This window comes from Rhododendron vialii, chromosome 6a (assembly GCF_030253575.1).
Source record: "Rhododendron vialii isolate Sample 1 chromosome 6a, ASM3025357v1".
Classification (NCBI taxonomy): Eukaryota; Viridiplantae; Streptophyta; class Magnoliopsida; order Ericales; family Ericaceae; genus Rhododendron; species Rhododendron vialii.
The window spans coordinates 30965198-30976536 of NC_080562.1; the positions used below are offsets into that span (position 1 = coordinate 30965198).

General features: G+C 38.5%; 3 protein-coding genes and 1 long non-coding RNA gene across 4 annotated transcripts; 3 read left to right on the forward strand and 1 right to left on the reverse strand.

Moving 5' to 3' along the window:
* The first annotated feature begins 2090 nt into the window (after positions 1 to 2090).
* On the forward strand, positions 2091 to 2996 carry LOC131328987 (uncharacterized). The gene is made up of 3 exons (XR_009200590.1): positions 2091 to 2250; positions 2423 to 2773; positions 2929 to 2996. It is a non-coding gene; the product is annotated as an uncharacterized LOC131328987 (long non-coding RNA).
* A 38-nt stretch (positions 2997 to 3034) lies between these two features.
* Positions 3035 to 5872, reverse strand: LOC131328625 (putative protein FAR1-RELATED SEQUENCE 10). Its single transcript, XM_058361543.1, has 4 exons — positions 5813 to 5872; positions 5288 to 5386; positions 4097 to 5209; positions 3035 to 3829 (listed from the first exon to the last, which is right to left on the reverse strand). The coding sequence occupies exons 1-4, from the start codon at positions 5870 to 5872 to the stop codon at positions 3035 to 3037; spliced, it is 2067 nt and encodes a 688-aa protein (XP_058217526.1).
* Positions 5873 to 8471: 2599 nt separating this feature from the next.
* On the forward strand, positions 8472 to 10167 carry LOC131328989 (disease resistance protein RPV1-like). Its single transcript, XM_058361993.1, has 2 exons — positions 8472 to 9102; positions 10003 to 10167. Exon 1 carries the CDS (start codon positions 8576 to 8578, stop codon positions 9083 to 9085), a length of 510 nt encoding a protein of 169 aa, XP_058217976.1. The 5' UTR covers positions 8472 to 8575; the 3' UTR covers positions 9086 to 9102; positions 10003 to 10167.
* Positions 10168 to 10171: 4 nt separating this feature from the next.
* On the forward strand, positions 10172 to 10955 carry LOC131328626 (disease resistance protein RUN1-like). Its single transcript, XM_058361544.1, has 2 exons — positions 10172 to 10877; positions 10945 to 10955. Exons 1-2 carry the CDS (start codon positions 10172 to 10174, stop codon positions 10953 to 10955), a joined length of 717 nt encoding a protein of 238 aa, XP_058217527.1.
* Positions 10956 to 11339: the final 384 nt, after the last annotated feature.

Here is an 11339-nt window from a genome sequence, read left to right on the forward strand (position 1 = left end):
ACAGTTCGATTAGTCCCTTCTATTTCGATTAGCACCCCTTGGTTGTAGACAGAGCTGTAGCTTTTCTTTCAACCAATTTTTGAAGGCATCTTATTGTAAAAGCAAGCCAAATCGATGAGCTATGTGGTCTGTACACGTGTTAATAAATTTGTAAGATGCAATATGCATGAATAATGCTCAACACACCAATTGTAGCTCTTTTATTATGCTTATAGAGATGCAATATGGCTTCACAACTATAACTCAATATCATGACACGTAGAAACACTTCCAATTTGTAACACAATAACCTAGTGAAAAGTCTGTTTTGATTACACTCCTACAAATAGTGTCATTAACACAAATGCGAAGAAAACCCGTTTCTGAAATAATTAATTACTTTCGATTTTGTTACCAAAGTCCAATTGGCTATGTTTTTTTGAAACGAGTCACCAAAGGTTGTTAATGTAGTCAATTGGTAACTTGGTATACAAACCATTGACATTGTCCAGGAATGATTGACAAAATTTTTGGATTTTAATATTTAGCTGAATTTGTAAGGTAAGGTCATTCGGAATTTAATATCTGAAATGTTTTGCCTCATTTGGATTTTAATATCCAAAGTATTTTACCCCATTCGGACATTAGAGTCTGATTTGTTCCCTCTATTTCAGTCATTAGAATCCGATTGTGAGAACCCATAAACATTCATAACATTACCCCACTCGGAGTTCTTTCTTCCCCATTGAAAAAGAATAGGAAAACCCTAGTTTGGCATGAAGAACTTGAAGTAATCTCTTGGAGTTTGACATGTAATCTGAAAATTTCTCTTCTTGTGGTAAGAAATCTTTCTTAAACTACGAGTATTGATGAATATGTGCATATAGAATCAACTTACATGGAAGAGATTTAAGAATTATGGTTCTATAGTGCTTACATGGTGAATTTATACCTAATTCATCTTAAATTCTCAAATATTGTTAATTTGTGGATAATATGATTTTGATCATGGAAACCCAAGATTGATGTATGTTAGTTGGTATATAGATGGATTATGACCATGAACTTGTAGAATTTTGAAGTTGCTTATTGCTATTGATGTGAAGATATTTTAGAAAATTTGGGCAGCATCCAAAGCTGCATTTTTCATCAAATTTGTTATACTTAGACAAGTTTATTGGTTATGGGTCCTTTCGAGTCTTAAAGATTGTTAAGTTGGTGTTGTTTTGGCAATGGAATCATCGAAAAATATGACATACACGATTTGTAATGAATATTCGATCACAGACTGCTCTGCTGAAAAACTGTGTTTCCTGCACAGAATTTCTGACTTTGAGATTGAATTTGACTTGGTTTTCTTGCTTATAAAATTCTGGAAAAAATCAAGAATGAACTTTGATGTGTTATTATGAGTTATACCAAATCCTAGGTCATTTGGATGTATACTTTGATCTTAGCAGATTTTACAAGTTGGTGTGACACTGTTGGAAATACTTTGACCGCAGCATGTGATTTGAGTTTGTGGAATTAATTGAGCGACCTAAAGAGGTCGTATTATTCTAATTTTTTGAGTAGTTGCTGTTCTATATGTCTAATCTGATCTTATAAATTCGCAGTTCTTAACTTTGTACGGATTAGTCTTTAAAAATACAACTTTTAGTCTTCTATTTGGGAGGGACATGCATTTTATGCATTCATATGTTGGTTTGTGCAAGTAAACTTGAATTTTTTTTTTCGTAAAGGTGATTTGGTGATATCAATTGTGTTCTAGGTGTTAACGGGGTTTTCTTGACACTTGGCTCATATTTTATTACATGTGCAAGTCTTATGCCAATTTAATGCTTCTCTTATGAGCTTGAAAGTAAAAGTTTATTGATGGAAAGTTTTTGTCATGTTACCATTGATGGATTCTGATATAATTCTATAGCCAAGGTTTATGTGGTATGTCGTTGGTATTACCTGACACGGTAGTTTATTCTTTGTTAAACTTCGTTTTGGGTGTTTCTAGACGCGGGGTGTGACACCGATTTATGTATCTTTATTCAGAGATTAGTATCCGATTCACCTACCTTTAATTTAAGCGTTAGACTAATGTATTGTTTGCAATGTACAGGAAATACAATGACACGAGTTCCTCCTACTGTTTCTACAAGGAAGAGGAAGGCTGAGCAAACTTTAACTTTGGAAAGTAAACGAGGCAAAACACGAGGGCGAGGCCAGAGGCAAGAGGTTGGGGGTGAGGAGGATGTGGTGGTTGAGCAACATCGTGAGGTAGAATCTAGTACCTAGTAGAAAAATAAATACTATAGTTTTGCATGTGGTTTCATATTAGTCAAATGCAATAATGTGATAAACCATGATTCATTTATAGATTTGTATCGTTTTTGCATAAATCGTACGATTTTGACAACTATGATTCTAACATATTGTTTACAATGTACAGCAAATGAAACGAGTTCCTCCTACCGTTTCTGCAAGGAAGAGGAATGCTGACCAAACTTTAACTTTGGAAAGGAAACGAGGAAAAAGTCGAGGATAAGGACAGAGGCAAGAGGTTGAGGTACATCCGGAGGTAGAGGAGGATGTCGAGGTTGAGCAACATGCTCAGGTAGAGAACGATGTAGAGGTTGAGATACATTCGGAGGTACAGGAGGATGAGCCACATGCTGTTCTACGGGAGGATGAGCCACATGATAATGTAGGGGAAGATGAGCCACATGTTGAAATTTGTGAGGATGAGCCACATGTTGATGTATGGGAGAATGAGCATGAGTCCGTTCAACAAGAGGACGAGGTACACGAAAGTTAGAATACGATTTTGTGTTTCTATCTTTGAATTGGATAGATATATTTCACTCAACTACTAGTACTACTACTACTCTAGAATTTTTCGTCTATGATTCATTTATAATTCATTTATTAGACTAAACTATTGTTTGCAATATACAGGAAACGACACAAGCCAGAGGACGGGGGAGAGGACGAGAGAGAGGGCGTCAGGCGAGGCAAGAGGAGGTAAGGTCTTATTGTTTAGTCTAATAAATCATTTATTAGACTAAACATCGTCTTTCATGAAGCCCGACACTGCTCGAAACCCACAATTCCCATCATCTTCAACATCCTTGACCGATTCTATGTAAGGTCTTATTGCTTCTTGGAACTGATTGATGAAGGGGCATATAAAAAGTTGTGCTGGAACTTTTGCTTTCCCTTTCAGATTACGCCGCGGTTTCTCTTTGACGGGCTTAGGGGTTTGAAGGGATGCCATAACATGCTCAAATTTTGAAGGATCCCTACGCGTCGAATTTTGTTCTTTGGCTGCATTTTTTTCTTTCGTTGACTTCCGACCGCGTGGTTGTGCATTCATTTTGGGTTCAAGGAGAGTACTGGTTTTCGGATGAGCAAGCTCTTGCATTTTCTTAACATAATTTAGCTTTACATCAAATTGATCTTCTTTCAAGAACTTGTTGTAAAAACAATCAAAGTGAGCCAAAAGCGTCTCCTCCATCGAACCCTCATTCTGGGGTGCAAGCAAAGAAAGTCTCTTCCAATGGTCGTAGATTAACTCAATCGGTAGAGGGATATTTTCCATCTTGTAAGGAGCAATCTCATGAGCGCAAGGTAAACCATGGGTGTGCCTCAAAGAACACTCGCATTGACGCTTCGATTCCACAAACCATTCGACTTGATGGGATGCCGCTAAAACAAGTGTCATGGCATTTGACAAAACAACTCCCCTTAGCCTATCAAATAGAGTTGTTCTAAAATCATGTTGCACAGAATTAAGGCTCTTCTCAAACGAAGCTTTGATTTCAGTAACTTGTAACAACATCAATCTGTGAATCTTCTCCTATATAGTATCAAAATTGTATTTCGAGTTTTCAAGATGATTTTTTAGCTTTGAATGTGAACTCTCCGCCCTATGCATAAATATGGCAAGATATTAACCATAGCAAATAACATGAATAAATGAAAATTTTCCAAAAACGCGTGAATAACATGAATATTAAGGAAAATGCCAGAGTTATGAATGAAGCGTTTACCTGTTACTTGTTAGGTTTCCGAAATGCATGACTTTGTCCGTCCAAGCTCCTACAAATCTCTCTTTGTAGGGTACCAACCAATTTTTCTCGACGTACTCAAGTGCTGCAGGAACCATTTCAAAATTACGCTTTAAAACACAAAGGCGCTCCTCATACTGTGCAACACTCGATGAAAGGACGACTAGGCCCCAACTACAAATAAACTCCTCCCACATCTTGTCATCAAATATCTTTCTACACTTGGCTAATACGTTCTTGCCAATATGCCACCTACATAGGAGGTTGGTAGCTTGAGGGAAAACATGTTCGATGGCATTCATAAGCGCCAACTCTCTATCTGTGACAATAACGGACGGAAGCGCGTTGGGATCCATCATGCCTTTTAGATTCTCCAAGACCCAAGTGTAGTTTTCCGTTTTTTCACACTCCATGAAAGCAAATGCTGCACAAAAAGTCATCTCCGTCGATGTTACACCAACAATTTGAAGCAAAGGAAACTTGTACTTATTCGTCTTGTATGTGCAATCCATCATTAAAACGTGGGGAAAAGCACGTAACATCTCCCCGGCAGATGGAGGAGACCAAAACAACTCCGTGACATTCTCAGTCTCGTTCTCATGGGCCCAATGAACGTAGTGGTACTTTTCTAGCCGATCCAACAAATGTTGCATTTGAGATTTTCCAGCTTTCTCGATCACTCGATACTTGTGTCGTACATTGTACACGGTTTTGATAGACGTTACGTTCTCAGGATCTTGAACCTTCAAATGGGTTAAGATTTCTTTGGGTTTCACCAAAGCGACTGACAAATCAACCACCGTGCTAGTCTGCTCTGCCGACAACCTCCCGGCATGCGAATGGCCCTCCAAGTACACCGCTGGAGGATGGTTATGGGTGCCATTGTGGACAGAGACAGTCCAACCATCATTGCCCTTTACAGCTTTCAATTCAAATGGGCATTCACATTTTTTGGTGCCCGTGGACCGTACTCTCTTCTTCACAGCTACCTCCTTCCCATCAACTTTCTTCACAAACGGCCTATACTTACCACTCCTTTCACATGAAAATCTCATCCTAGGTGTGCGATTCTTAATACATTTCTCAGAACCCTTAATCACAATGATAAACCCGTGTTGTTTACCAGTACATCTTATCCAATCTACCAACGCTTCATCGGATAGAAAAACCTACACACACATAACAAAAAATTATAGCCCGTAATATAAGATTGCACAAGATAAATACTTTATCAAAAAAACACTTACCATCTCCGTTGTAAAATGCTCCGTATAATCGTATGAAGGACAAGTTGAAATAGGTATAGTCGATGGCCCTACAAAACTACCAAGTGTTGAAGTGTCAACCTGTAACACCCAAAGACCAACCAGGTAAGTGTAGGATTTTCTGCAGTTTTATTCAGATATTAATATCTGAAAACTGGCACTCAATTCGGATATAAGAGTCCAAAAATGTTGACAATATTTGGATATTAATATCCGAAAAGTTGTACATAATTCAGACATTAGAGTCCGAAAAGTTAGTAAATTTTTGGCACTATGTATCCAACTGTAAATACAGGATTCTCTGCAGTTTCATTCAGAGATTAATATCTAAAAACTGACACTAAATTCGGATATAAGAGTCCAACAATGTTGACAATATTCGGATATTAATATCCGAATAGGTGTACATAATTCAGATATTAGAGTCCGAAAAGTTAGTAAAGTTTTGGCACTGCGTGTCAACTGTGTCGGGCCAGAACTGAAATTGAAAATGGAGGGCGGGCTTACCTCTTGCTTCGATTTTTGCTCCGTCACTACAACACCTGTGACATGTTTCTCAACATCCATTGTGTGATCTTCCGACTCCAAATTGTGGTGTATTAATGGGTCAACTTTTTCTTGGTTATCAATGGAGGGAGAAGAAGCAATCGAGGTTTCCATTGACAAAGTTGGAGGAAGAGGAGAGGAGGAAGATAGGCAGACTTGGCTGCTGGTAGGAGGGGCCTTGTGGTAGATGATGGCAGCTGGGTAGGGATGAAAATGGAGGAGTTTGAATGGGGGAGGGAGGAGACGTTTCGGGAGGGAGGGATGGACGGGGAGATTTTTTGAGGTTGTATGTTCTGGGAGGGAGGGAAGGACAGGAGATGATTTTTGTGGTTGTATGTAATGAATTATAAGAGGATAAAATGGTCAAATAACATGAGATTTTAGGGGTATAATGGTCAAACTGAATAAGGGCATTTTTGTCCATAATTGATAAAAATTTTAATCGGCTGCGAGTAGCAAGAAGTGCGTTGCAAATAGCGGCCACCTTACCATTTTCTTCCTTACTGCTTCCTTAGTCACTACCACCACCAGATGATACTCTCTTGTTTTCTTGAAATCGTGCAGCGATTGACCTGGATGGCGTTGAAATCAGCGGGTGCACCGAATAGAAAATGCTCTAAAGTTCCCAAACTAACTACACAAACTTCATTGGGATATCGACGGCCTAACATGGAAAACTACAAGGACTGGATCAACACACTGTTGTTGGTGGCAACACTAGTAGCCACCGTGACTTACGCAGCAGGTTTAACAATGCCCAGTGGCTACAACAATTCCGATCCAAACCAAGGCATGGCAACTATGAATAAAAGCAAGTTCCAAATTGCGATTTGCGACACCATAGCAATGTACAGCTCAATGATAGTCGTAGTGTCTCTCATTTGGGCACAATTAGGTGATCTCAATGTAAGCCTGTCAAGTTAACGATGTACCATATTTGGCTATCCTGTGTGAGCATGCGCCGCAACGCACGGGGGGAGGTTGGGGTTGGTGGTGGGGGTGTTCACCATGAGAAGACCCCAACTTCACTTCTATCCCATTCTTCATTCACATCTTCCACTTCTCGCTCTATTTTGTTCTTCAAGATGGTGCCTTGATGAACTAATGACGATTTCTGAATGCATGAGGACATCTGGGCATGCAATTTTACCTCTTAAATACCATGTGTTCTGAAGAAGCATTTGGTAGACATGAAGAGGGATCCAAAGACGAAACTGGCGAAAGGAAAAAGGACCATTGAGGAACAAGATGGAAGGGCAGAGGGCGGCACTTCAAAAACACACTGATGGTTAAACCCTTATAATTTCTTTACTTTGACATGCATTCTTAATTTCTTTTGTGAGTCTATAGAAACTGTATTATGTATATTCAACAATTTCCTGCTGAGATATTGAATCTTAAAATTTGGGTAGAATTCTTATTCAGCAAAAATTCAAACTGGGACATCTTTGGCCTTTCCACTAAAGAAACAAGCAATATAAAGGAAATTTTCAAGTACAACAACCAGGAAAAAGGGAGGAGCCTAGTAGTTATTAGTCTCTCTTTTACGCAAGATAAAATGTACACCAGGGAACTGTATGTATGAAGCTTATAAGCATTTTTTTTTTAACGGCAAAACAAGAATTTATTAATCTTTAGAAACACATTACAAATGATTAAAAGGACCCTAAGTACGAGACATCTCATCTGTGCAAAGAGCATACCAAAAAAAGGCAACCCTGCACCAGCGACGAGTATATGCTGCCAGGACCCAAAGAGGAAAATTACCCCCGAGATTGGCAAGAAGCCAACCAAGACATACAAAGAACTCCAAACCTCACCCGCTGAAGATAACTCCTAACCACCTTCAAGATAAAACACCAGACCCAAAACCCACAAAAAGCTTATAAGCTTCTTGGTGTATGACACCGCACACATGACTTCTCTAGCGTTAAGTCTAAATATCGGTTCATTAGATTAAGCCTCACCCGCTGAAGATAACTCCTAACCACCTTCAAGATAAAACACCAAACCCAAAACCCACAAAAAGCTTATAAGCTTCTTGGTGTATGGCACCGCACATAACTTCTCTAGCATTAAGCCTAAATATCGGTTCATTAGATTAAGCCAGTTCATTGAGCAAAACATTTAATAAAGAACAATAAAGGCAACTTCAAATATCATTCTGTGAACTTCTCTAGTAGTTTTTTGACCTTGTTTACTGTTAGTAGTAAGTACCTTTTGCTTGTTATTGAACTCAACCGGTAAAGTACCATTTTTTTTATTTTGATCTACAACCTGTGGAGTACCTGATACTGAACATAACATGATACAAATTTAGAGCCTCGAAATTTCGATAGCCCTGCTTATATTTGGGTTGTTGGCTTTTTGCTTCATTTCTCTTAATAATGGTTCATCCATATTTGTTTTCAGAAGAAAAATATGAAGTCTATGTGGAAAAAAATGAATCAAAATGAAGTCAACTGATTGGTTGACTTGACTCTGCTCTTCTTAGCAGCTGCAGTCCTTTCATGTTGTATATTGTCTTGTGGTACTACAGACTTTCTTACCTCTTTTTTCTTTCCTTTTCTCTTGTGCTTTTTACACGGTTTTACTTTTCATCTACTCGTTTTTTTTTAGATCAATTCATCTACGTACTCATGTTGACTTAATATTTTTACCACTGCAGGGGGCATGTATTATATCTTGGTCCTAGAATCCAGTTATCTCTCTTGAGTTTTTTCAATGGCTGCCATAAGATCACAAGAAGCCTCTTCTTCAACTTCACCTTGTAGTTATCATGTATTTTTGAGCTTCCGAGGGGAAGACACTCGGAATTCTTTCACTGACCACCTCTACACCGCGTTGGGCTATGCCGGATTTCACACTTTCAAAGATGATGATGGGATTGAAAGAGAAGAAAAGATCAAGTCAGAACTGCAAAAAGCAATAAAAGAGTCAAGGATATCAATAGTTGTCTTGTCAAAGAACTATGCATCTTCAAGTTGGTGCCCTGATGAGCTTGTGATGATCCTCAAATGCAGGAGTACCTCTGGACATGTAGTTCTTCCTGTTTTCTATGACATGGATCCATCCCAATTGAGGAAGCAAATGGGGAGTTTCGAAGAAGCATTTGTGCGACATGAACGGAAAATTGAAGCAAAAAGTGGTGAAAGGAGAAAGGAATGGATGAGCAAGGTGGAAGAATGGAGGGCTGCGCTCAGAGAAGTTGCTGATTTAGCTGGGATGAACTGACAAAATAGAGCTGATGGGTAATTTCCTCCCAAGTCCTTTCTGCTAATTACTTGTCTAACTTCTGTTTTTGTGAGTTTTGGATGAAATTAATTCATGCTAGGACCTTTTCTTAATTGAAGTTTCCCGTTTTCTGAGATGGAGATTTCATAAGCAATGAGATTTTCTGGATGATCCAAATTGCTTCATGCCAGGGCCTTTTATTTGAAGTTTTCAGTTTTGAGACGGAGGTTTTATATGAAAATGATATCCATGGGATTGGCTGGGTTATTGGTTTCATTCCAGGACCTTTTCAGTTGGAGTTTACCTTCTTCTTTTTTTAAATCTCCTGTTTGCCATTGTTGAGTTGGAGGTTTTCCCGGATGACCTTTTTATTCCTTTTGATGTGAAGCTATGTGATTATCTCCCTCCGTCTTCTGTATTGATTATATCATATATGCTACCATTTGTAGTTTCAAAACTACACTTAGAAAGTCTGTTAGAGGTTTTCCCATATCTCTTAACAAACTGGATTACATTGCAAAAAGTGTGAAAGCTCGAGCGTTGTGAGGATCACGTTAGAATCTGAGAGCAAAGCTGGAGAAGCTATCTTTTCGTTTATGTTTACGATTCTCCCATTTCAAGCTATTTGAAATTGTTTTGCCAAGTAGATTCATTCCCAATCACAGTAATTGTACAGAAACTTGGTCTTTCTTGACAAATAGCAAGAATAGGAAAGCAGATTAATAGGAGAAAGAGTTTTGTTTTGTGAACCAATTATTGTCAAAGACGTTTTATTTGAATGTAGAACTCGTTAGTTTTTCAACAATGACAATAACATAATTGTTTTATCCCGTATTGTTTGATAATTTGCAATCTACTTCAAGTCTGGATTATCCTTCTTATTGTGCTAATTTTTTCCTCTCGATCGTAAACATTAGGCATGAGTCGAGGTTTATCCAGAAAATCATCAAAGTCGTTGGAGACAAACTAAGTCGCACAATCTTGGACATCGGCCCCTATGCAATCGGATTACTTTCTCGTGCAAGAGAAATTCAGTTTTGGTTAGAAGATGAATTAGCTGATGTTGGTGTAGCTGCAATTTGAAGGATGGGTGGAATAGGGAAGACTACCATCGCCAAGTTCCTATATAATTTAAACTTCTCAAGATTTCAAGGTAGCAGTTTCCTGGCAAATGTGAGAGAGATTTCAAAACAACAGGATGGTTCACTTTGTTTACAAAGACAGCTTGTTTCAGATATTTTAAAGGGAAGGAAGGAGAAGACATCCAACGTTGATGAAGGTATTGTCAAGATTAAAGACGCCTTGCGTTTCAAAAGGGTTCTTGTGATTCTTGACGATGTTAATAAGCTAAAACAGTTATATGCAGTGCTTGGAATGCGTGATTGGCTTTTTCCAAGGAGTAAAATCATCATAACCACTCGGAATGAGCACTTGCTAAGAGCTCGTGAAGGCTGCAAGGTGCACAGGATAATAAAGTTGATTTATGATGAGTCCCTTGAGCTATTCAGTTTGCATGCCTTTGGACAAAGCCATCCCATTGATGACTATGCGGACACCTCAAAGTTGGTGGTTGAACATTGTGAAGGGCTTCTGTTGGCAATTAAAGTTTTGGGGTCTTCTCTATTTGGAAAAAGCATCGGAGTATGGAAAAGTCAGTTAGAAAAATTGAAAGCAATCCCTGATAACGAAATCCTTGAAAAACTCAAAATAAGCTATGATTCCTTACAACTCGATCACGACAAAAGTTTATTCCTCCATCTTGCTTGTTTCTTTGTTGGGAGCGATCACGACTGTAGAATTACAATCATGGATGGATGTGAATTTTACACAGTGGCAGGGATTCAAAATCTCACTCACAGATGTCTATTAACTGCTGTTGATTCCAACAAGGTAGTGATGCATCATTTGCTTCAACAAATGGGAAGAGAAATAGTCCGTCAAGAATCACCCAATGAGCCTGGAGAACGTAGCAGATTGTGTAATCATAAAGATTCCTTTAATGTTTTTAGCCATAATACTGTAAGAAGTTTGGGTGCTCCTCATGTACATTTGTAGTTGTACATATAAGTGTTGCTATGCTATTTACTTATCAATGTTCGCAAACCCCTCACCCCATTTTTTCCTAGGGCACGAGAAAAATTGAAGGCCTCGTTCTTGATATGAGTTTATTGAAGGAAGATAAATCTATCAGGCCCAGGACTGTGTTTGGTGTCAATGGAAAACACAGTTTGGAAACTAATGCATTTGCAAAAAT

Bases quoted from the DNA above. Each gene is read 5' to 3' on its own strand.
- LOC131328626 (XM_058361544.1), top strand. From the start codon at position 10,172: ATGGGTGGAATAGGGAAGACTACCATCGCCAAGTTCCTATATAATTTA.
- LOC131328989 (XM_058361993.1), top strand. From the start codon at position 8,576: ATGGCTGCCATAAGATCACAAGAAGCCTCTTCTTCAACTTCACCTTGT.
- LOC131328625 (XM_058361543.1), bottom strand. From the start codon at position 5,872: ATGGATGTTGAGAAACATGTCACAGGTGTTGTAGTGACGGAGCAAAAA. The intron at 5,210-5,287 runs GTAAGTGTTTTT...ATGTGTGTGTAG, and splicing joins AGCATTTTACAACGGAGATG to GTTTTTCTATCCGATGAAGC. The intron at 3,830-4,096 runs GTACCCTACAAA...GATACTATATAG, and splicing joins ACGTCGAGAAAAATTGGTTG to GAGAAGATTCACAGATTGAT.